This window comes from Suncus etruscus, chromosome 19, assembly GCF_024139225.1.
Source record: "Suncus etruscus isolate mSunEtr1 chromosome 19, mSunEtr1.pri.cur, whole genome shotgun sequence".
Classification (NCBI taxonomy): domain Eukaryota; kingdom Metazoa; phylum Chordata; class Mammalia; order Eulipotyphla; family Soricidae; genus Suncus; species Suncus etruscus.
In genome coordinates, this window is record NC_064866.1 from 39,500,993 (window position 1) to 39,528,391 (window position 27,399).

The 27,399-nt window shown below is 36.6% G+C and overlaps 1 protein-coding gene across 3 annotated transcripts in view; it reads right to left on the reverse strand.

Moving 5' to 3' along the window:
• The window catches only part of ADCY8 (adenylate cyclase 8), a 273,697-nt gene that overhangs the window by 144,111 nt on the left and 102,187 nt on the right, over window positions 1–27,399 (reverse strand). For all 3 annotated transcript variants that reach the window (XM_049765555.1, XM_049765557.1, XM_049765556.1), the window contains exons 4-5: window positions 13,387–13,498; window positions 3,814–3,941 (exon numbers count right to left, since the gene is read on the reverse strand). In XM_049765555.1, coding sequence (XP_049621512.1) covers window positions 3,814–3,941; window positions 13,387–13,498 — 240 coding nt within the window. The remainder of the gene's footprint in view (window positions 1–3,813; window positions 3,942–13,386; window positions 13,499–27,399) is intronic.

The window sequence follows — 27,399 nt, forward strand, 5'->3', positions numbered from 1 at the left end:
CTCCCAGCACCGTGGACTTTTGATTGTTACCAAAGTTGGTTCCATAGAAATCCCTCTTGAGGACATTTTCTGTTATGGTACTGTTGGGAGCTATCTTACCTACACTGCACAAAACCCTAGACTGCACACTGTTAGAGAACATATTCTCATATATCAGCAATTTACCCTATTCTCGGGTTCCATTCAATATACTAGTAGTATAATACTAGTATACCCCAGCATACTAGTAGATAAATCTCTGTTCAGAGTTCATGTAAACAAAATGCTCTGAGCTCTGTTGGCATTGACACCTTGGCTCCCCATACGCACTATTAACTCCCTCTGACACTGTCCCTTTGTGCATAGGCACATCAAAATGGAAAAAGTTAATAGTTGCAAACGTGTTCTTATCTAGTAGAGATGGAAACACAAAATTTTCTATACTGCAAAGGGACCTTCCACCCTAGACAGTTGGCACGATGACTCGGCTTAGACTCCAGTTGATTCGACAATGACTGAGGATTCCACTTATGGAAACAATCAAGGTTTCCCACACCAGCATCAGGAACATAAATTCTACCAAGGAAGGCCTTACTACCACCACACACTGACTTACTCTAAAAACAGTTCTTATACAGCCAACAGCCAGCCAACAGCAATAGTCTGCTTTTAGGGTAGGATTCTCTACAATGTTAACTGATGGGAGATGGAACCAGAAGACACAACACACCACCCAGTCTTTGATACAGGACCTGTACAGAAACCAGAATCTATAACTACAGAAACCTGACAGCAACAACCATGAGAGTGAAGATAATGTCTAGGGGGTTGGACAATTGAGTTTTCTTGGAGCCTTGAGTTGGTTTTATGCCAGGGTGCTTTGGGTGTGTGTGTGTGTGTGTGTGTGTGTGTGTGTGTGTGTGTGTGTGTGTGTGTGTGTGCAAGAAATCCCTGATTTTTAGGCCAAAAGTGTTTATTTCCAATTTCTTCCATATTTTGCTGTGCCCATGCAAATGACAATTGCCACACACATTTTTTAAACATATTTCCCATGTTCAAAGAAAAAAAATGGGAACATACTAAATCTTTGGCTATTGCATTAATGGCTTTATAACTGTTTCACAAATATAACTGCAAATGAATTCTTTCCCCTTCTTCTATTTTTCAAAATTCTCTGTTCTCTTTCTATTTCTTAATAACTTTTCTTTCCATCATCTGAAACAAATGTATTATGCTCAGTTATGGCAACAATGTGATATATTTTCTTTAAATAAGTAGTTTAAATAAAAAAAAATGGTTGTGTTCATGGAAACAGCAAGTGGAAAGAAAGGTGGTATCCAAAGATCATGGTGTTGGTGATGGAAAGTATTTGCCACAACTTACATTTTGCTACCATTTGAGTAAGTTCTGATATCTAATGAACATATCTAGTGAACATAGTTAATGAAACTTCACTCTATATTTGAGCATTGTTGATAATTCTAAAAAGTTTTACCAGAAATACCCACCAAACATTCACTATGTTCAATGATAGATTAGTTAATTAATTTTACTTTAGGAATCACAAAATATATCAAATCATCATGTATATTTTAAATGTTAAACAATTTTTAATATTAGATTTAGGTAAGATGATAATAATCATATACTGAAGTATATGATATTGATAACACCTCACAAATGACCAAGATACCCACAATTCCCCACTATTATTGTAATGAGATCTTTAGTTTAGTTCTTCATTACCCCCAGCGCATTCCTCTCTACTTGGTAATCATTTTTGTATTTTGGGACAAAGGGTTTGTTGTTATTTGATAAAAATATAAGCAATTTTGATTGTTAATTGTATTTTAATTAAAGAATAAAAATAAAGATTTTGGAATGGTTTTTTTTATTTCCTACCTAAAATTCATTTCTTCCATGCTAAATAAAGCACAGGTCTTCAGAACTAACAATGACTTCTGGGGTATCTGGCCCAACAGCTTATTAACATAGACAGTACATTGAAAACAGTTCTCCAAGGGACACAAGAAGTACAACCTGGTGACCAAGGTCTAGCACAGAGCCTGGCACATGGCACAGCTCAACAAAGTATTTGCGGACAACTGATTAATTGGGTGACATAATAGGCTTATAATCTACTTAGCTGTAAAGCAGTATGAGTCCAGATCTCTAGATGTCCATAGGTTTCCATTCTCTCTTAAAATCAGTTAAAATACTATTACAAGTATAGTTTTAGGCAGAAACTATGTATTAATTCATAGTTAAGAAGCATCTGCAGCCCCTTTTTCTGTTTTCCTAAAAAGACTTACCTTAAGGGAATTGTGGTTTGAAAGTCATGGGTGTCCCTAGAAGTCACAGTCCCTAGAAGGAATTTTGCATTTTTATAAAAATGGCAGAGTGGACATTTCCTGTCTTTTTGTACCTACTTTCCTTGTTCTAGAGATGATGGCACTTCACAGAAAAGTGCCCCATTTCCTTGATTGAATCTTGTTTCTGTGGCAGAATCACACAGACAAAAAGCATCTGTGTATTTTTCTTACCAAGGAAGCTAAACTGCTCATAGTGATTGCCCCATGTCTGCCTCAAATCTGGAAAAAAAAAAGCCACGGCTCTCTATTTAATGACAGATCCTGGCACTCTGTCATTAAATGAGAGAGACCATGGCTAAGGTCTAAAAAGAAAGAGGTCAATTGATTAGGTCTTTCCTTATCATACACGGCTTGGTCATGGTAAGCAGCAGGGGATTTGAGCCTGCTGTAGAGGATGTATGTGGGGCATAACGGTTGAAGGGTTCTTTTAAATGACCTAAAGTTGAGACAGAAACAGCCAAGGGTCACAAAACACCTACTGAAATAGACTACCACGGTATAAGTATATAAGGAGACTCAACCGATCTCTTTCTGCACAGACTATTCTTGCCTTATAGAAAGAAGGCATAAACTTGGGAGCAGATTTCTACCAATGCACCCTTCCTTGATTGCCTTTGCTATGATTATGGGAAGAGGCATTGCTTAGAGGTTAATTATCTTGAAACACTGGTGGAGAAGTTGGAAGACACTGAGCTTTAGTTCTGAACTCATGAACAGTCTAGTTCCAAAGCCCTAAAACCTCAATAACTACTTTGATTAGAATTAGTTTGACAACTATCCTAACAAAAGCCAAGAACATTTGTCACCCATGAAGAGAACCCTGGAGACAGTCCTTTAATGATTTTTTTTTTTACTGGTCATTAAACAAAGTGTGACCTTGAATAGGGCTGAGAGAGTTGTAGAAACTGGCTGCTCCCCGACTGCATTTTCAACTGCTACTCTATTGCGGCACATCTTGCTTTCTGCACGTATCCAAGCACTTCTCTTGACCTACAGCATAAAACTGATGCCTACTTTTTCTTCAGAAAACAGCATAAGCATCTCGTTCCTGGAAAGCTGTCTTCAGTATCTCAGACTGAATTGAATGCTCCTCCTCAAGCACCCTGGATTTGATTTAATAGTAGGATTTATTGTACCATAGTGAAGTAGTCTGTGTTCCTTTCTCCCACTTTGCTGTGACTTCATTGAAGACAAACACTATACTCATCTTGTTTCTTGCTTTATCCACATCATATGGTGGCAGGACAAATTTGCTGCACAGATAATTGGAAGTGAATAGTAATTGGAAGTCAATGAGCAGCTCACAGGCTTATAAGAAGAAATTATTCTACATGATATTGTTGTGGAATCAAGATCTCCCAACAGACACATGATTTTATCCCAAAAGGATAGATGAAGTGTGTTTCTCTTATTTTGCACAGTGAAGGCCCAGCCCAGATATTTAAAAGAAATGCTAAATTACCTGATGGTTTTGATCATGCTAAGGCCCATTTCGACACAACAATGAGCATGGTCCTGACGGGGTTCAGGGAGTCCAGAAACACAATAGTAACAGTCCCCAAGTATCTTAATACGAAGACAGTGATGTTCCTAGAAGAGAAAAAGTAAGAGGTGAATACTGAATCAATCGAGGAAAACATATTTCAGAAAGGCCAGGGAAAGAGAAGAAGGGTTCATTTTCATATCCCTGTATTGTCCCACGATATAGAAATTCCGTATACTTGAAATGTGAAACCTACTTCTATTATCTTCTAAGGAATTTTGAGAAAGTTTTTCTATATAAAATATCCTAATTTGAGGGGTTCCAAGGCGAATGGAGTTATGGAACAGAGATGGATTTTGATCTAAAAGTATAAAAGGATACGTCCTGGCTCTGCCATATTTTAGCTTCCCAATCTGAACACCATAGCACCATAAGGCATGGCAAAGAACTTTCCATATGCATAATCAGTTTCCATCAATAAATCCTGTTTTCCCTTGACTTTCTTATTTGGACATGTCTGCAAAAAAACATTTTTTATCTGCAGCTAAACAACAAATGTTTAAAACCAGATATCATTGCAGGGGTCTCAAACTCGCAGCCCACGGGCCGTTTGCGGCCCTCCGTACAACATTTTGTGGCCCTGCCCTTGTTTTGTTTTGTTTTAGTTGTTTGGGTCACAGCCCCCAATGTTCAAGGCTTACTACTGACTTTGCACTCAAGGATCACCCCGACTTTGCCTCCTGCGGCCCCCAGGTAAATTGAGTTTGAGAAGCCCTGATTTAGGAATTCAATTCAATATAAAAAATCCTTTCCTAACTAAGGTTTATATTTGTTGAAATTTGGCACATTTGTAAAAAAAATTCTTTATGTATTCACTCACATGGTTATGAAAACAAAATCAACTGTGCACTGATAATTGCCTTTATAAAAACAATTCCCAATAACTATTATTATGCACCATATGATAAACTGAGTCAACCCTCACAACACTTTAAAGCATGCGCAATTCTTTTATTTTTATTTCACAGGTGGAAGTAGGGCACAGTAGTTTTCGGGAGCTAAAATCTTAAGGACATGCTTTTTTTTTTTTTTTTCTTCCTTCCCCTCTCCTCTTCTCCTTCCCCCCTTTAATCAGGACATGCTTTTTAAAGTTTCTTTTTTTAAACGTTTTTTGTTTTATTTTGTTATTTTTGGGGGCCACACCTGGTGGTACTCAGGGATTACTCCTGGCTTTGAGCTCAGAAATCGCTCCTGGCAGATTCCGGGGACCATGTGGAATGCTGAGGATAGAACCTGGGTTTGTCCCAGGTAAGCAGTGTGCAAGGCAAATGCCTTACCGTTGTATTATCATTTTGGCCCCGATTTTGAAAGTTTCAAAGAGAAACAAGAGGTAGAGGTTTATATTTTTGTCTTAGATGTGAAGTGGTAAGATGAAAAATTTTTTGTAGAAAGAACTTGAGGCTGTTATAAAATAAAATATAAGAGGACATGCTGAAGTGCCCCTTCACAAGACTAAATCCCAGAGTCTCCTACATATTTTTCTATGTAGCTTTAAGTAAATTATATACTATCTGATCTTCTCTTACTTCTTTTTTTTTTTAAATCTTTATTTAAACACTGTGATTACAAACATGCCTATAGTGGGTTTTTTTTTTTTTTATGTACAGACAACTTTTATTTAAGAGCAAGTCCAAAGAACAAGTTTTTTTTTTTGCCTCAGAACCTTCAGTAGCAGAGCAAAATAGAAACTGAAGACAGTATTTTGGGTTTTTTTTAAATATAATTTTTATTTTGATCATAGTGGCTTACAAATTGTTGACAATAATATTTTAAGTAAATATTTACATAAAATCAGGGGGGATTCCCATCACCAATTTGTCCTCCCTACACCTCTGTTTTTGTCCTACCTCCCATATCCTCTTCCCTCACCCCCAGGGCTGCTAGAATATGTGGTCCCCTATGTACCTATCCTACTACATAGTAGTCTTGCATTTGTTTGGTCTTGGTGCCTCCCTTATTTCCCCCTCTAATTGGGAGGCAGGACTAGCTAGTTCAAGTTGCGTGGTTTTGTTTGAAGAAGCTTCTCCTGTAAAAATGAGGTAACACAAGCGCAGCACCATTTGAGTGTTTGTTTGTGGGGATCAAGAAAGATGATACTTTACGTTGTAGATTCAGTCCTGGGCCCAGCAGTGGGGATGCCAAATTACTATTTCCAATGTCTGTGGTGATTTGTACTTTGGTCCAAGTACTTTTGCATTTTTCTCAACACCTTGGGCAGATGACTTACAATTTCCATTTCCTTCAATTTTGTAAAATCTATACATTTTGTAAAATGTATGTTTGCAAAAATATATGTAAAATCTATACATTTTGTAAAATGTATACGTTTGTAAAAATATATGTAAAATCTATACATTTTGTAAAATGTATAAGTTTGTAAAAATATATGTAAAATCTATACATTTTGTAAAATGTATAAGTTTGTAAAAATATATGTAAAGTCTATACATTTTGTAAAATTTATAAAACATCTCTTATAATGCTTTCTAAGTCGAAGATGTGGGAGTCTATGTTTTTTGTGTATGATCGAACAGTTTTGGCAGAATGGGTCAAGGTCATGAGGAAAACTGTAGTGGAAAAGGGTCCCTTGAGGTGCTATTTTGGAGAGAATGCCTTTGGACTACCAAGCCATGTAAAGCATTGTGTTAGTTTCCTACTCTCATCAGGAGTTGGGCCTCTTTGTTTGGGTGATGAATTAAATGAAAAAAATATCAAAGAATCAATTTTTGAATTAAAAATATCTAAGAAAAGAGAATAATAACTAGACCTGGCAGTTCTGGATCTGGATCTTGGGCCTTGCCAATGTTCCCAAATGGATAAAGATTTAATATTTGTAAATTGGGAAGCATTCAGAGCCATCCCCAGGTTATTTCTTAAAAGTCTGTCTTGTCTATTTATTGTTACCATGAACAAAAATAAATAGATCAAAAGTGTGACTAATAAAGTTTAAACAATAAACAAAGTTTAAGGCCTTCAGTTGTTTAAAAAAAAATCTCTGAAGTCTTATGACTTTGATGAATTAAGAGGGTACTTTGCCTTTAGGTCCTGCCAGTTTTCAGTCTTGCGGAGATCACAGGACAGTTATTTAAAAAAAGTCAGAGGGCATAAAAGACAGATACATGTTTAGTTTAATATTTTCTAAGAAAATAAAGATACACCAATAACAAAAATAGTAATCCACTATTATGGACTATAATCCATTTCTATAATAGACCATATGTAATTCCATAAGGATGATCATTTTCTTTTTTTTTTTTCCTTGGGCTGGGAGCTTGGTGAGGAGGGAGTGAGGAGGAGAAAGAAGAGGAGGAGAAGAAGAAGAAGGGGGAGGAGGGGGAGGAGGCGGAGATCAGGATGATTATTTTCAATAGCAAAACAAGTAAAAAAATTAGAATAAAGAAAAATTACCTGAACTAAATAAAACTGACATTATAAAAACTTATTACCAGGCCAGACCAATAGTATAGCAAAGGAGAGGGTGCTTACCTTCCATGAGGTTGACCTTGGTTTGATGCCCAGCATTTCATATGCCCTCCCCCAAGCCCACCAGGAGTGATTTCTGAACAGAGCTAGGTGTCATCTCTGAGCACCACTGGGTGTGGCTTTAAAACCAAAATAATAAAAACTCAGTACACTATATATATAGATACAATTTTTTTCTATCTCAGGGCTACCATTAAGACTCCTTAAATATTATTTCTGGAGTATTTGGCAATTCTGAATTAACTTCTTATTTTGATTTTGCAAAGAGCACTATAGATTGAATACAAGTCTTGATTTCAGTCAGCTACAGTATATCAACCAATGATCTTCTCAGAGTGGCTCAGGCTGATGGTTGCCCAGAGCAATAGGGAAATCTACAGGCTTGTTAGCAATGAGGAGAGAGCAAAGAGTGTAGTCAAGAACAAAATATCTTCTGTTTAAGAATTCTACATCTACATTCTGTTTGGATTTTCTACCTGTTTGACCTTAGATAATACACTGAAGCAAGTGATATTTGGGTTTTAATTCCCCCTCTGTTGACCATGTAATTTTCCTATGAAAACAGCCCATCTGTTCTTAATATACAATATGGTAAACAAGGTCTTTAATTACTAGTGATAACACTAACATTTAAAAATAGCATTCTCTGCATTAATTAATTACTCTTTTTACCTTTAGTCCCAGAATATTAAAAATTACATGTTTTAAGATAGAAAATATTATGAAAGAGTTGTTTTACCTTGACATAGATTAGTTGGCTAAAAGTATTGATCTCAACCATCTATATTATCCAATTCCTATTCATTGTTTTTTTTTCTTACATAAAAATAGAAGTGAGAGCATTTGGTAAAAGTTTTAAGTGGGAAAAGGAAGCATAAACATTTCATACACATCTACTATGTGGCGGAATCTGATAAATTCTAGTCATGTGTAATTTTACAAGTGATTTAAAGAAGTGAACGTTAATAGCAAGAGGCAAAGGACTTTAAAACTTGATCTGTCTGACTAAATATCTTTTCTCTACAAAACTGCAGACACTGTAGAAAAGTCTAGAATGGTTGGTAACATAACAACAAAGATGTATTTAGAAAGATTTTTAATAGTTTGTTGCTCTTCTGAAACTAGCACAGAACAATATGGTTAAAATGGCTGTGTTATAGGTCAGAATTTCTTAGGAAAAGAAGGTGCAAGTGATAGCCTTCATAAAAACTGTGAAACCTATTTAAGTGACATATATGCATAAGTGGTACATAGATAAACATATATACATACATTGTACACACATATATAACATGTGTAGTGGTATATATTTATATTTAGACATGTACCAAATGGTGTAATATATTTAGTATACACTAAACATATATAGTGTATACTATATAAAATAGTCTGTACATAAAATAAACAAGCTACAAACAGGTATATAATCATAAAAGCATACTATATCTACTTACATATGCCTATATATAAGTGTAATATAAATATCTATGTAATTGTCTCTATGTAAGGTCTGTCTTCTTATATGCCAATTCTTAGATGCTCTTTTGACTGATGAATTCCTATGAGCTATCACTTATTTAACAGTAATATCCATGAAATATTTATAAAACTCATATAAAGAAATTTTGATTGCTCTGGAGAAAATAAGTGAAAAAAAAGAAAAGAAGTGTGACAAGTTGTTTATTTAAAAACTGATTTTGATTAAGTTGTCTTTATATTATATTTGTCTTTATCTGTATACTCTGGATATCATAAAATGCTTGGAAAAAATCTAGAAAATTTATGAAATACATGATAAATTCTAGATAAACAGGCTAGGTATGCAATTAAGTTATCAGACAGTTATGCCTTTGGGGAAGGGTAGGATTATGGTAATGCATACTTCCTGCCATTTCTTATATCCTTGAAGTTTGGACTTACAAAATAAACAAAGGTATTGATTAAAAAATGAAAACATAGCTCTGCAGCTTAAAAATAACGACCAGAGTGTTAGTATAAAGGGTAGGCAGCTTGCCTCACATGTATTCATAATGGATTTCATCCCAGGCAACACTTTTGATCTCTTGAGCCCTGACAAGAGTTATTTCTTTAAAAAAAGAATAAACCAAAACATCATCTATTGTGGTATCAAATAGCCCTCTCCCACCAAAAAGAGAAAAGTGAAAAAGCAAAAGACACAGAACAGAAATGAATGCCCTAATACAATTTATTTAAAAGGTGCATTCTAAGCAGGACACTTATAGTATTTTTTATCTAATTACAATAATAAATAATGTGACTATATTGTCCTACCAAAAATTAAGCTGCCAATCAAGTTAGAATCCCTTCAGACAGTCCCCTCTTGTCAACATATATCCTGGCTAGAAGTCTGGATCCCTTTCTCTGCCTCTGAGGCTGTTTTGAATACTCATAACCATGCGTGTTTATGTATGTTTATATTTATGTACTATTTTCATGGTCTTCAGTCAAAAATGTATTACTCCAAGCTTGTAAATCTTAGATATTCCTTTTTTTTTCATGGAATTATACGTCTTGAAAGTTTTTCTATGGTAATACAGAAAATCCTGTCAGTCTTTCTAATTAATTTGTGATCACTTTTCTATCTTGTTGATTTACTTCTTAGACTCATAATTTAGGTTACTTCTGGTTTTTCCAGCAACTTACAACAAAGCTTAAGATATAATGATGCCAATTACATAATAATAAATATTATTTATTTTACAGTTTTGAAGCTCTCATTATAGTAAACATAGTCCTCATTTCCAATGTTGGAGTGGGAGACTAGGTGGGGACTATTTTCTAAAGAAAGGTCAAAGACTAGAATTTACCAAGACTTGCCAAAGGCACTATTAAGGACCTAAAAACTGTCTACTCTAAATAGGCTAAAGCACAGAGCACTAAGGAATTCGATCCTATGAAGAGGAAGTTCAGTAGGAGGTGTTAAAGCCTTCTCATGTATTTTAATAATGCAATGAATGAACACACAATTTATGACATTTATAAGGAGATGAATTCTCTCCATGTGCAAGAAAATGAAAAGTTAAAATAAACGATCAAGGTAAGCCAGATGGATATTATTATTAAAGCCACAGAGTTTGGACACTGAAGTATGCTAAAAAAAAATGAAGATTACTACCTCCATATACCCCCTTTGTTAAAATGAATCAGATCCAGAATCTGTGATCCGACTGTAAAAGTGCCTTACTAAGCAGGGGGAAAATAATAGAGTTTCCTCATTCTTAGGCGAACTGAATTGTTATTACAGGCACTGTTTCCTCATACCTTTTCATACACTGCCTAAAGTAGTACATGCTGACATACATAGCATGGGAATGAAGGCAGAGGTAGGGTGGAAGAAGAGTTAGAGAGAATTATAGAGCTGTAATGTGTATGTAGGACTGATTTTCAGCCAGGATAGGTGTCACAACGTTTCTTAAGTATTATTGGTCAATAACAGTAACCACTATGACATTATTTTGTGTGACCTATAGACCATGCTCGCAACATTGCTTAGTGGCCAAGAGCTAGCAGTACTTGGCTATATTCCACCTGAATCATAGATGCATCACTTACAGGTAATTCTGAATGAATTCTTCTATTTCTTTAAACCTCAGTCACATATTCTGTAAAATGGAACATGCATAGGAGCTGTTTTGTTTGCTTGCTGGGATAATTAAGTGTAAGGAAAATATTTAGCAGAATATATAACATATGTAATGAGCCACTGATGAATGCTTAATCTCCTTTAATGTAAGTGAAAAATAGTCTTATGAAAATTAGTAGTTTGACCCCGCCATATATTAGTTTGTTTTCATCTCTATTTATACTTTAAAATCTTTCACTGACTTATACATAGATTAACTATAGCTTCCTGGGCATCAACAGGTTATGAATGTTCCTTTTGATTTTTTCTGCCCTGTGCAGGATAAAAAGTCATGACTACAAGTCAAAGTCTACATTCTTAAAAGATTACACCATGCCTCAAAGCTTCCCTCTTCAAGCTTATTTCTCACTACAACCTCCCATGCCCTTTACACATCAGCAATCTTGAACTTTCAATGGCTTCTCAAGCAAGCAGCACATTTTCATGTCTTCACACTCTTTTGACTTTGCACCGCGATTTAGCCTGGAAGGTGCCTTGTTATCTAACACAATGCCAGAAAGCATTTTGTTTCTTTCTCCAGAATTAGCTCTCATGTGGCATTCTCTTTAGGATGATACCTAATCAATTCATCAGCAATCCCGCAAATACCCAATTGCTCCTAACTTTGTCCACCAAAACTTACATACTATTTTTATTTGCTGCACACTATCATCAAATATATAAAATTTTTAAAAAATCCTTATTTTTTTTAATAAGGACTGGTTTGTGTTTTCCAAAGTTTATAGTGCTTGACAGAAGTGCTCAATAAATGCTAGTTAAACAACAAATTTTGAAAAGCAAGCAATTCCTTGGGAAGACGGAGATGACTGCAATACCACAAATTGATCTTGATCACACCTGTCAGTTCTTAGTAGAGAGTCATTTTTGTTCACTTTTATGTTTTTGAACGATCACAGAAAGAATAGTACCAATTGCTGTGACAAAACGCTGTAGATAGAAACTATAAAAATAGATACTATCCATAATTTCTATCCAAATTACCAGTCCTTTAGAAAAATATAGCTCTGCTATTAGCAAGAGACATCTGGTTAGATCTCCTCCTTGGCTCATATTAGTCTCCTAGTTGATTTTTGTCCAGTTGCTGTAGGTACTTGACTAGTTCTAAAACTTCTCTGGCCATTGGTCCTTACCTTATACTTTTCTCTCCAGTAGTACTAAATCTCCTGACTTCTTTATTCCCACAGAATGGCATCATTATTTTTATTCTACTCACTGCATAAGATAATTCGGTTTTCTGGCATTCTTAACTTTGCTTATTTGTGTATAACGTATATGGTAAAATAAGTGTGCACAGAAATGAAACAGCCATCATCAAAATACAAAACAATCACATGACCCCTAAATCACTCTGTGTACAAGAGTACTTCTACAATAAAGATACAATCTTAACCTTATATCTTTTTGTGGATTTTATTATTATTATTTTTTAATTGAGACCAATGTGAATTACAAGTCTTTAACAGTTATATTCAAGATATATAGTTACAGTGAATTAAGGCAATTCCCAGCGCCAGGCCAGTGTTGACCTCCCTGCATGATAGTTCACAGAAATCATCCCATACCTCCACCCGTAACCCTTTTTATTTTTTATTAATATCTTCATTTGAACATCTAGATTACAAACATGATTGTAGTTGGGTTTCAGTATGATTTAATTTTCCTAACAGCCTTATAAAATGAATTGGACTTGAATATACACACTTTACAGAGTGAGTCAGTAGGTCATGTCTGTTTGCACCCAAAGTTATTCTAAAATTCAGGATAACACTGATCATCTTTCATAAACTTGAGAAGTTTTAGGACTAGGATAGTAGATTTAAATCGTTAACCTGGCTCTATTTTAAAAAAGTAAATTGGAAATAATGTCAATAGTGGCATCTAAATTGAAAGTTCTTAACTTAGATCGACAAAGTGGCTGTGGGATGGGCCAATAATTTACTTGTTCTTGGGAATAGGCAAACTTATTCCAAATAGCTGGGATTGGCTGGGAAACCTTAGGAAGCCATCACTGCCAGAATAGATACTGAGAATGCAACCGGATGGCACCTGGCCAAATATAGAGATAAATAATGTGTGAGTGGGAAGTAGATTAAAAAGGACCGTGGTTTGATTGTCACCCAACCAGATGTCTTTCCATTGGGAAAATTAAACTGACAAACCTACCCATTTGAGATTAGAAATAAGTATCATAGGGTTCCCAGAATATTTGAGAGTTAAGGGTCTATGTCTACAGAGAGACTGCAAAATGATAAGAACATTGGCCATGAAGGATGTTTATGCTTTCTGATTCCACATTCAGTTCCTCACTCTTACAGAGGACTAAGAGAGAATTAAATTCAACTCACATGTGCCAGTCGATCAAATCTGGCAAAGAGCTCGTTAAGCATCCTGACCAGTTCTTGAGCAGACAAAGTTGTTGAGAGGTTGGTAAATCCTTTAACATCTGCAAAAAGAATACTAGAAAACAAAGAAAGGATGGGGTGGGGAAGAAAGTGTATTAATATTTTAATCCATTCTGGGAGACTTAACATCAGCCAAATTAATCAACCATGGTCTGAGATTTCAGCTCTCCCTACCAGAAAGTCATAGGAGATATATTAATATTTAACAAACACTTTGGCAGAAACAGCTCATTCTAAAATTAGGAAGGACAAGTGGGCAACTGAAAACCCCCTTTCTTATGCAAGGAAGGAGTTCCAGAAATGCATACAATCCCAAATAGGAATTTGTCAAGAGGGGCAGATTGATTTGTAGTGAAAATGAAAATTAAATTATGTTTCCACAGCAAACAGAAATGTAATGTCCTGAACACAACAAAATAGATGTAAGGTAGACTATCTCTAGCTAATGAGACACATTCTATTAAAAAGGGGCACTTCTTATTAAATAGAATTGGGAACTTTTCATAATTATGATAGTATGTAGCAGAGATGGAAGACCTCAGACTGAATATTTAATTACCAAAATTGCTCATTTACTAAGGAGTTAATTTAGGTGATGCAACTGGCCTGGCATAAGGGAAGAGATAATGAAGAGATAAGACATATCTTGGAAACCTTCTAAAAGTTAGTAAAATTAGGAACTCTGCTATCACCAATCTCTCCATTGAGGAAATGAACAAACTGAGGTTCAGGGTAGCAAGACGATTTGCTCAGCATTCCACTGGCAGCATGTCATATAGTTTTGTTCACATGAACAACATGTTCCAAGGGGATTGAGTTGACTCATCTGACATATTATAACACTCTACTACTCCAAAGTCTGTTGAAGGGAAGATGGGTATCCTAAAAGGACTTAACTTTCTTGACATTCATACATGACTATCTCTATAATTTTAAGTATCCGAACAGTGTATCAAATGTTTTAATTATTTTTATTAGCATTGAATAAAATTACGTTTGAGAATAACTGTCAGTGTAACAACATAGATTTAAAGAAATAGATCAATTGACTAGAAGAGTTTCTGGAATCATCCCTTACATTGGTTATTACTAGTGTTCAGTGCTTCTTAAACCATCTCTACTGTTAAGATCTTTAAGAATGATATCAGCTATGTTGTCTGTTTTCTAAAAATGTACAAGCACTAAAAATATGTATATAATTTTAAGAAACATACCCAAGCTTGTTCAAGCATTAATGAAAAAATTGTTACATCCCATTTTAAAATTACTTTAACAATGCATTAATACCTTATTTATCAGCAAATCATTAGTTTCTGCAACGCTTTTCTATAGATATAGAAGCATACACTTTACTAGAGTAGAATTTAATGATAAAAATGACCTAGTATGTGTCTTTCAGATGCTTAGTCTGCTTTGTGTGTCAGTAGACCACAAGAAAGACAGAACAAGGGATGACCACTAGACACTTGACCAATTATACAAACATTTAATCTAGTCCATGTCTCACAATCTCTCAGTTCATTTTAAAGGAATCTACAGGACTTGATGAATAAAATAGATTGATAAGTACTCTAAGTTAAAAAAACACTACAGTATTATTGTAGTGGAGTGAAAAGGGATTAAATGCATCAAGGTTTAGCAAGGTTTGAGGGAACATTAATCAGAAGATAACAGTGATTAGTTATAGCAATGTCAGGTGGGAAATTAGATGCCCTTTAGATGATCTATGTTAGGGGACCCTTAAACTAGGGCCCACAGGCCACATGCAACCTGTGGAGGACATCTATCAGGCTCCCGGGCTGTTTTCGCTTCTACTGCCTGTCTTGCTCAAGAGCCGACTTGTCCTAGGCCCACAGTGCGCATGTGTGGGATGTGCACCTTATGCTTGGACTCCCCTCCTTCTCTCTGTCTCTGGACTCCGCATCTCAGTCTCTGGCAGGGATCCTCAAACTGCGGCCCGTCAAAAGCAGGCCCATAGGGGCTGGAGAGATAGCATGGGGGTAAAGTGTTTGCCTTTCATGCAGGAGGTCATCGGTTCGAATCCCGGCGTCCCATATGGTCCCCTGTGCCTGCCAGGAGCAATTTCTGAGCATGGAGCCAGGAATAACCCCTGAGCACTGCCGGGTGTGACCCAAAAACCACAAAAAAACAAAACAAAACAAAACAAAACAAAACAAACAAAAAAAAAGCAGGCCCATAGTTCCCATTAAATTACTGAATACGTTTGTTGATTTAACTTTACTTTTTCTTCATTTTAAATAGTGTATTTGTCCCCACTCCCTTTTTCTTCAAAATAAGATATATGCAGCTTCCTTAGGGATTAGTTAATAGTTGTTTTGAAACTATAGTCTGACCCTCCGACAGTGAACTGGTCTCCTGTTTAAAAAGTCTTTGAGAACCTCTGATTCTAGTTCGACCACATATCTATTCACCTAAAACTTTCAGTATCAGTGACAAAAACAATTTATTATCTATTTATTGATTAAACATAGAACAAACTGAATAATAACTAAAAGGCACAGGCACATATATAGACCTATATTTATAAATAAAACTAGAGATATAATGGTAATCAGAAATGATCACTTCAGTTCTTTTAGAACATACATTCTACTGAAAGCAGAAAAATGAATTTCTAGTGAGCAAAAGTCATGAAAGTTTCAGATGTGAGTCAGTGTTCCAACATACAATTTCCTTCATTCTTCTCTATTCACTCTTCTCAGTGTCCTTACATGTTGGACTTGTTCCCTGGCACAATTTCCTTTCCTGGAATGACTATTAACATTTTACTTCCTCTTCAAGATACTACTCGTATGTTAAAACTCTATTTTTATGGAAACTGCCTACAGCATAGAGAGGCAGTTCTTTTCTAACATGATGCCTAAGTATGCTACCTTCTATTTTGGTACTTATTATTTGATAAAACAATCATGTAAGATGAAAAGTGCTCATGCTAGTTAAGGAATTAGAAAGAAGTTACTTCTGTGTGACAACTGCCCTGCACACTGTAGGCTTCATGATATCCTTCCTGATTTGATCCAGTGAAAATCCTTAAAATTATGTCAACTTGTCTTAGGTCATGGTCACCTTTTGCAGCTTTTGAAGCTCCCTAAAAACTAAAACTTCTCTCCCATCCCTGATCTACTGGATCAGAATATGCTTTCAAGAGATTTTCAAAAAAATATGCATATTTAAGATGAAGAAGTTCCAATATGCATTAAGTTATAGTTATGCAATGAGTTTGATAAGTCAAAAAAAGAAATTAAAAACTAGGGTTCTTGTAAACTCAACTAGTTAAACTCATATTAATTATACCCACAGGAGTTGACTTTACAGTTGGGTCTTTTGATTATTGGTATGAAATAATAATGTTAAAAGATAAATATGTTGAAGAAGTCTTATTTATTTTCAGCAATAATAATGGTTATATTATTATTGGGGTTATTTTAGTGACTTAAAAATAACTGATGCGGGGTCGGAGAGATAGCATGGAGATAAGGTGTTTGCCTTTCATGCAGGAGGTCATCGGTTCGAATCCCGGCACCCCATATGGTCCCCCGTGCCCGCCAGGAGCAATTTCTGAGTCTGGAGCCAGGAATAACCCCTGAGTACTGCCAGGTGTGACCCAAAAACCACACACACACAAAATAACTGATGCTACCTAATGCTGACTCTGAAAACAAATTCCTTGAGGAGGCTGAGCAGTGTTCATGTGATCATTAAAAGCATTGAACTATGTGAAATAATCTTGAGTGTGCATTTTGAGAATAATTACTTGACCTCTCTGAGCTTTCTTTTCTTTTCTTTCTTTCTTGTTGTTTTTTGGGCCATACCTGGTGACAGTGGTTACTCCTGGCTATGAGCTCAGAAATTGCTCCTGGCTTGGGGGACCATATAGGTTGCCAGGGATCGAACTGAGGTCTGTCCTGGATTAGCCAGGTGCAAGGCAAGCGCCCTACTGCTGCGCTACCACTCTGACCCTGACCTTTTAATTTTGGATGACAAAGCAGAGGTCACTAATGCTATTATGTGGGGTTCTCTTAAAAAGAACATGTAAATCACAGCATAATATCCGATGAGTAGAGTAAATGAAACATCATGAACAGTGAGAAAAATATTCAATATATTGCCTTATAGACAGGTTTGGCAGGTCAGCAAGCTCGTCTTTTGGGATACACAACTGCATTTTGCTTGTATTTGGAACTTCAGTTTGCAGGATAAATGCGGTAATTGCAAACAATGGCAGGAAGGACTGCCTAGAAGTAAATAGCTGTCAAGATAGTGGGTAAGTAAATCAAAAGTGAAGGTTTTCTGATCCTTGAGGAAAATTCATCAAAATTTTGACTACAATGGTGGAAGAAGTAAATAAAAGCCTGTCTCCTTATAGATCTAACAAGAATGTGTTAGCAAACATGCAAATGTACCTGCCATGGATTGCAGACAAAATAAGAAGAGTTCTGAGAGAAAAGCTGCCTTCTCACCAAGTCCCAGCCTCCCTGTCACATAGAAAATGAGGAAAAGATTCTGACTTTATGTGTGCCCATCTCATATCTAGTTAGGGCCTTTTAATGAGACCTTATAAAGAAAATATGAGTGTAATGAGGTGCATTACTTCTGAGTTCAGGTGGCAAAAACAAGTAGATGTGCCTTTTATATCCTCTATCGTAAAAATATTGAGGCCTAAAGAATGGCATAGTTTTAATGTGCAGGGTATGGTGATGTGCCCATGTTACTTACTCACCAGGAAGTGAACTATTGTGTAAATGCTACTAAGTTTAAATAATAAAAACAAAACTTTTTGGTAACACAGATAGCAGTATCCTAATACAGAATAGGACTAAAATATATAGAAAAGTGATGAGAGAGAAATAGAATCGGACCCATTGGATTGGAGGTCCAAATGGCTTCCAGCAAAAAAAAAAAAAAAAAAAAAAAAAGAAAAGAAAAGAAAAGCAAAAGCAAAACAAAAATCAAACACCTAGAGTGAGTAAGAAATGGCTGACTGTGGGGACTGCCAGGTAAAGTGCTGATTGCTTCACCTGTGGAGTCTCTGCCCTGCTGTGCTTCTTCTGAGGAAACTGAGGACCTCAACGGAGCCCTGTCCTGTGTTCTGTATTTTCTGAATCCTTGAAACTCTCCTCAGAGCCCTGGGAAGTGAACCCCCCAAAAATTACATTCTGAAGCTACACAGCGAGTGAGTGAGTGAGTAAGAAATGGCTGACTTTACAAGCCCAGAAAGGGAAGCCGCTAAATTCTGCTGGAACCCAGATGCCAGCACCCCTATCTGCCTATCTTCTTTGATGTGCTCCATTTTCGGCCTGATGTCATCCTGTGTGTGGCTCATCTGCAGACAGCTCACCTTCCCTGGTGCCTTCCCTGGAGGTGGGTTTACAAGCCCAGAAAGGGGAAGCCACTGAACTCTGCTGGAACTCAGATGCCAGCACCCCTATCTGCCTGTCTTCTGTGCTGTGCTCCATCTTCAGCCTGATTTCATCCTGTGTGTGGTCCATCTGTGGAAGGCTTGCCATCCCTGGAGCCTTCCCTGGAGGTGAGCTTACACGCCCAGAAAGGGGAAACCACTGAACTCTGCTGGAACTCAGATGCCACCAGCCCTATCTGCCTGTCTTCTGTGCTGTGCTCCATTTTCGGCCTGATTTCATCCTGTGTGTGGCTCATCTGCGGACGGCTCACCTTCCCTGGAGCCTTCCCTGGAGGTGAGTTTAGTAGCCCAGAAAGGGTGGTGCCAGAGGAGCATGGCAGCTCCGCTTTGCTTTCCGGCCGTGCACATCATTTAGCCAATGACTTCAACCACAACACGTACAAAACCCCACAATACAAGTTTGACAATGGGGAAACAATGCAGGCCAGTGCCAGACATAGAGAATGATGATGGCAACTCTGATAACTTGAATATGACCTACCAACTAGTCAGTCTCTCAGATAAGAAGTTTAGAGTCGCAATATGAAAGATGTTCAAAGAACTCAAAGAAAGTGTAGAAGAGAACAATAATAAGAATCAAGAGAATATGAAGATAGAAATCAGAAAACTCCAAACTGAAATTTCAGGTCAAATAAGAGGCCTGAAAAACTCAGTAGATGAATTGAAGAAAAACATGGTTGAGCTTATCCACGGGTTAATATCAACTGAGGATAGAATTAGTACACTGGAAGATGAGATCAATAACAATCCCATAAAGAAGAAGAAATTGGAAAAAAGCCTTAAAGCAAATGAGCAAACAATGGAAAAATTATCCAAAGAATGGGAACAGATGAAAATAAAAGTCTATGATAAGCTCAACAGAAACAACTTAAGAATCATTGGAGTCCCAGAAACCCAGGAAGAAAATCTCCAGGAAGAATCAACGGTCAAGAACATCATTAAAGAGAAACTACCAGAGCTAATGAATACATACGATCAAATCCTGCATGCCCAAAGAGTACCAACTAAAAGGGGCCCCAGAAAAAGCACCGAAGACACATCCTAGTCATAATGACGAATCCCACAGATACAGACAGAATTCTGAAAGCAGCAAGATCATAAAGAGAAATTACATTCAAGGGAACATCCTTGAGATTTACTGCAGACCTGTCACTGGAAACACTCAAGGCCATAAGGAAGTGGTGGGTCATAGTGACAAGACTCAATGAAATAAATGCTTCATCTAGAATACTGCATCCAGTAAAACTCACTTTCAGGTTTGAAGGAACAATACATAATTTCACAGACAAACAACAGCTCAGAAACTTTACAGACTCAAAACCATTCTTAAAAAAAAACAAAAAACTGAATGGCCTACTTTAAGACAAGACTGACCAACAGACACACCAAACTTCGATATAAGATGGCACTAATTCCCAGGACAAGTCTTTCAATGTCAATGAACTAAATGAACCAGTTAAGAGACATAGAGTGGCTAAATGGATCAAAAAACTCAATCGAACCTTCTGCCTACAAGAAACGCACCTGAATAGTCAGAACAAACATAGACTCAAAATAAAAGGGTGGAGGAAAATCATCAAAGCAAACAACACCCATAAAAAAGCCGAAGTGACCATGCTAATATCAGATGATGCAAATTTTATACTTAGGAAAGTTGTAAGGGACAAAGATGGACATTTTGTATTAATCAAGGGATACATACAGCAGGAAGAAATCACTCTCCTAAACATATACACTGAATGAGGGCCAGCAAAATATTTAATAAAATTGTTGACAAACCTGAAAAATAATATCAATAACAACACAATAATTGTGGGAGACCTCAACACGGCATTGTCAACACTTGACAGATCAACCTGACTGAAACCCAACAAGAATATACTAGACCTGAAAAGAGAAATGGAAGAAAGAGGCCTAATAGATTTATACAGGACACTCCACCCCCAGAAGCCCAGATACACATTCTTCTCTAATGTGCATGGGACATTCTCCATAATAGACTACATGCTAGCACATAAAAGATACATTCATAATATCAAGAGGATAGAAATTTTGCAGGCTACCTTCGCTGACCACAAGGCCCTGAAATTATATGGGAACTAAAAAAGGACACGAAGAAAAACTGTAATACCTGGAAGTTAAACAGCCTAATACTGAATAACCAGTGGGTCCGAGATGAAATCAAAGAGGAAATCAAAACCTTCCTAGAAGCAAATGACAATGGAGACACAAACTATCAGAACCTATGGGACACAGCAAAAGCGGTACTGAGATGAAAATTTATAGCTTTGCAAGCATACATCAGGAAAGAAGAAGGGGCATACCTGAATAGCTTAATTACACAGCTTATAGAATTAGAAAGTACTCAACAAAAGGACCCAAAAATAGGAAGACAAAAGGATATAACAAAGCTGAGTGCAGAAATCAATGAAGTGGTAACCCGAAAAACAATCCAAAAGATCAACGAAAGCAGAAGTTGGTTCTTTGAAAAAATAAACAAGATTGATAGACCACTGGCAAAATTAACAAAGAAAGAGAGAGAGAAACTTGATAACTCATATTAGGAATGAAAAAGGAGAGATTACTACTGATATGGTAGAGATCCAAAGGGCAATCAGAAACTACTTTGAGAAACTCTATGCCACTAAAAATGAAAACCTGGAAGAAATGAATAACTTTTTGGACTCATATTCTTTCAAGGTTAAATGAAGAGGATGTAGCATATCTAAACACACCCATCACTATTGAGGAAATTAAGACAGTAATCAAATGTCTGCCGCAAAACAAAAGTCCAGGCCCAGATGGATTTACTAATCAATTCTTTCAAAACTTACAAGAGGAACTTTTACCAATCCTGGCAAGACTATTTCGTGAAATAAAAAAAAATAACAGGAACACTTCCAAATAGCTTTTATGAAGGCAACATCACCTTAATACCTAAACCAGACAGAGATGATACCAAAAAGCAAATTACAGACCAATATCGCTGATGAATACAGATGCAAAGATCCTCAACAAAATCCTGGCAAATAGGATTCAATGCCTCATTAAGAAGATCATCCACTACAATCAAGTAGGTTTCCCCCCAGGAATGCAAGGCTGGTTTAACATCTGTAAATCTATCAACATAATGCACAACATCAACAACAAGAAAAATAGAAATCACATGATTATATCAATATATGCAGAGAAGTCATTTGATAAGATCCAACACCCATTCTTGATCAAAACTCTCAGCAAGATGGGAATGGAACAAACCTTTCTCAATATAGTTAAGGCCATCTACCACATGCCAGAGGCAAATTTTGTCCTCAATGGAGAAAAAATGAAAGCCTTTCCTCTAAATTCTGGCACAAGGCAAGGCAGTCCTCTCTCACCATGCATATTCAACATAGCACTGGAAGTACTTGCTATAGCAATTAGGCAAGAAAAAGATATCAAGGGAATCCAGATAGGAAAAGAAGAAGTCAAGCTCTCACTGTTTGCAGATGACATGATACTCTACCTAGAAAACATTATAGTGTCTACGAAAGTCTCTAGAACTATAGAAAACCCTATAGTCTCTAGAAACAATAAACTCATGTAGCAATGTGGCAGGCTACAAAATTAACACACAAAAATCAAAGGCCTTTCTATATACCAATAGTAATAAGGAAGAAATGGACATTAAGAAAACAACCCCATTTACAATAGTGCCACACAAACTCAAATATCTTGGAATCAACTTGACTAAAAATGTGAAGGACCTTGGTCCCCGGCTGTATACAGTCTGGTCATGGTTCTAGCAGCAGTCATCTGTAACTCGAAATCTTGGCTTTTGGGCCTTCCAAAGGGTGACAAGTCTTCTGCTTTTGTCTTGTCGTTAGCTAGAAAGGTAGGATAACCTTCACTTAGGTCAAGTTGTTCCCATTTTCTTCGTTGTCAGGATGTCATATTAGAGCTAGCATTTGTTGGTGACCTCGCAGTATTGCAGCTGTCCCGGATGGGATTTGTTTCCTGTAGCAGTTGTGAAGAACTGTGCCGTTCCTGTGTCTGGGATCCAGGGTTCAAGGCTGGATTTATGGTATCTAAACACCTGAGGTCTAAGTTAATTCCACATGACATATTTTCAAGGTAGGAGATATCCCTCTATTGTAAACAACTATGAGTTCCTATCTCTAATAGATAAGAGCTCTCTTTTTTTAGTGTATATATATATATATATATATGTAAGAATTCCCCTTTATTTTAGTGTGCCTTTGCAGGGGGAAATGGTGCTACCTTATATTGTTGGTGCATTTGGGGGTGGTCAAAAGGGGAAAACAGAAACAGTTTACATACCCAAAAAAAGATGAAAAAATAATAAATAGAAAAAAAATAGGTAACAAAAATATATGTGCTTACATATGTATATGTAGGCCAGATTTTTTTTTAAATGAGGTAGCAAAGTATTTAAAGGGCCAAAGTGATGCATATGACTATCTTACATTTGGGGAAAAGCAGGTAAAGAGGTGGTGTGATACAGTTCTTATGCTTATGTTGGAAATACAGGTTTTCCCATTGTCTTTTGGGTTTTTCTTGTAATGTGTGGGTCCCCAGGCATCTTTCCATCCCATCCCCAGATCTTCTTCAGAGTGGCAAAAGATTTGTGGCAGGGAGGTCCTGGAAGGGTTCTTGCATTGAGGGTACTTTTAGACCTAAGTCCGGTTTCAGGTAACAGTCCACGTTAGGGGGAGTTGGTGGGGAGGGAATAAAACAAAAAGCACAAAACATTATTTATTTTTTTATATATATTATTTTATTTTCATTTATTATTATTATTTTTATTTACCTATCTATTTTTTGGTCAATTTCCCTGTTTGGGTGTGATAATTGAAGTTGTCCCCAGTTATACTTATCCTTTCTCTTCCTTTCTGTTCTTCCTTTGTATGCTATGCCATGTTTCCTATATCAAGACCATGGCATTTTGTTTGTTTGTTTGTTTGCTTGTTTTGTTTTGTTTTGTGTTTGTTTTTGTGGTTTTTTTTTTTTGGTGCTTGTGTTTATTGTTGGAGTCCTCAGGGGATATTTGACACTTCTTTTTGTACTGGTGGAATGTTTCACCTTTTTTCTCTCCTTCATTTCTCAAACCGATGTTGAGAGCCTCTGGAAGACTTCCGCTTATTTTCGGCGTATTAGACTTTTACCCCAGTTTATTACTTTTCTCTCCTTCAAACAAAACCACGTAACTTGAACTAGCTAGTCCTGCCCCTCCAATTAGAGGGGGAAACAAGGGAGACACCAGGACCAAACAGGCGCAAGACTACTATGCAGTAGGCTAGATACAGAGGAGACCACATATCCTAGCTACCCTGGGGGTGAGGGAAGAGGATATGGGTGGTAGGACAAAAATGGAGGTGTAGGGAGGACAATTTGGTGATGGGAATCCCCCCTGATTTTATGTAAATATGTACCTAAAATATCATTGTCAACAATATGTAAGCCACTATGATCAAAATAAAAAATATATATAATAAAAAAATGTGAAGGACCTATACAAAGAAAACTATAAAACTTTGCTCCAAGAAATAAGAGAGGACACGTGGAAATCGAAGGAAATACCCTGCTCATGGATTGGCAGGATTAACATAATTAAAATGGCAATACTCCCCCAAAGCATTGTACAGATGTAATTTGATCCCTGTAAAGATACCCATGACATTCTTCAAAGAAGTGGATCAGGCACTTTTAAATTCATTTGAAACAATAAACATCCTAGAATAGCTAAAACAATCATTGGGAAAAAGAATATGGGAGGAATAACTTTCCCCAACTTTAAACTGTACTACAAAGCAATAGTTAACAAAAAAGCATAGTATTGGAATAGACAGGCCCTCAGATCAGTGGAATAGGCTTTAATACTTAGAGAATGTTCCCCAGAGATACTATCACCTAATTTTTGATAAAAGAGTAAGAAATCCTAAATGGAGCAAAGAAAGCCTCTTCAACAAGTGGTGTTGGCACAACTGGCTAGCCACTTGCAAAAAATTGAACTTAGACCCCCAGCTAACATCATGTACGCAGGTTAAATCCAAATGGATGAAAGACCTCGATATCAGACCCGAAATCATAAGATATATAGAATAACACATAGGTAAAACACTCCAGGACATGGAGACTAAAGGCATCTTCAAAGAGGAAACTGCACTCTCCAAGCAAGTGAAAGCAGAGATTAACAGATGTGAATATATTAAACTGAGAATCTTCTGCACCTCAAAGATATAGCGCCCAGGATACAAGAGCCACCTACTGAGTAGGAGAAATTATTCACCCAATACCCATCAGACAAGGGGCTAATCTCCAAAATATACAAGGCACTGACAGAAATTTACAAGGAAAAAACATCTAATCCCATCAGAAAATGGGGAGAAGAAATGGACAGACACTTTGACAAAGAAGAAATACAAATGGCCAAAAGACACATGAAAAAATGCTCCACATCACTAATCATCAGGGAGATGCAAATCAAAACAACTATGAGGTGCCACCTCACACCCCAGAGATTGGCACACATCACAAAAAATGAGAACAATCAGTGTTGGTGGGATGTGGAGAGAAAGGAGCTCTTATCCACTGCTGGTGAGAATGCCATCTAGTTCAACCTTTATGGAAAGAAATATAGAGATTCCTCCAAAAATTCGAAATCAAGCTCCCATACGACCTAGCTATACCATTCCTAGGAATATAACCTAGGAACACAAAAATACAATACAAAAACCCCTTCCTTACACCTATATTCATTGCAGCACTATTTACCATAGCAAGACTCTGGAAACAGCCAAGATACCCTTCAACAGATGAATGGCTAAAGAAACTGTGGTACATAACACAATGGAATATTATGCAGCTGTCAGGAGAGATGAAGTCATGAAATTTTCCTATACATGGATGTACATGGAATCTATTATGCTGAGTGAAATAAGTCAGAGAGAGAGAGAGAGAGAGAGAGAGAGAGAGAGAGAGAGAGAGAGAGAGAGAGAGAGAGAGAAAGATGCAGAATGGTCTCACTCATCTATGGGTTTTAAGAAAAATGAAAGACATTCTTGCAATAATGACTTTCAGACCCAAAAGAGAAAAGAGCTGGAAGTTACAGCTCACCTCATGAAGTTCAACACAAACAGTGATGAGTTTAGTTAGAGAAATAACTAAGTTTCGAACTATCCTAATAATGAGAATGTAGGATGGAAATAGAAAGCCTGTCTAGAGTACAGGCAGGGGTGGGTTGGGGAGGAGGGATATTTGGGACATTGGTGACTGGAATGTTGCACTGGTGATGGGTGGTGTTCTTTACATGACTGAAAGCCAAACACAATCATGTATGTAATAAATTTGTTTAAATAAAAAATAAAAAAAATCAAACACCTGATGGGTCAGGAAGATGCCAAGATAAACTCTCTGACTTGTATAACAAAGGAGACCGAAGTGCATTCTCCATTGTAAATAGAATGGATTTTGGAACATGATAACCAGAATAATGAATTTATGTTGTTCCAGTTCTGTTGGGAGCATGACCTATAGAATGCGATATGGAATAAGAATCATTGATAGGAATCCTGATCATTGTCTGCCAAACCCTGTGGGTGTACTAATGAATGGTTTCAAGTGTGATATATCTTAGATTCTCTGTACAGGAAGCAATGAATTACATGAAATAGGATGATATTAAGACACACAAAAACATAAAAATCAAGTTTACTGAAAAATAATGAAACAGATAAATTGTCATGAATAGATTATATTCCAGACAGGCATTCTACTTCTCTCTCATTAGCATTGTCCTGGTAGATTTTAGTGTATTATTTCTCTAACTTCACTCACCCCTCTTTGAGGTGAGCTGGTCCTTCTGGCCCTCATCTCTGTGCATTATGACAATAATGTCTTAGCTTCTCCACCAGCTGGGGACACCGAGCCATGTGGATAACAATTTCAGTTTCAAATTAGAAAGATGAGAACTTCTGAAAGGGACTCGAGAAAAGAACTCAGTTTGATGATTTAAAATAAATTTAAAATAAATATTTAGGGGGAAAGAAGTAACTTAGTTATTACTAAGTTGCACTAGATATAAATGATACATAGCTTACTCAACCCAAGGTACCCGAAAACATAGGTGTAGATGCTTCCTTTTCTTTAAGGTAGATATTAAAGATATGTACATATAATATATTATGTATACATATAGGTTTTATAAAATATAAAATAATAGGTCTTACATAAAGCCTATAATTTGGTTCTATTATTCTAGCTTAGAACTGGTATTGATGACCTTTTATTTTCAATGGGAACAAGATCTAGACTTGGAGTGTATTTTTAATGGAAGTGGCTGTTTTCCACAACACTGTTTTACAGACTCAAGTATCTGTAACTTTTGTAGCTCAATTCATGAATAAGGTCCTGAGAATAACCTATACTGAAATACCTTCTAAAGGGTTTATTTGAATCACTTTGTGTGTTGAACTTTGATTTCAAATCAATGTCTTTATATGCCAGGTGTAGAATAC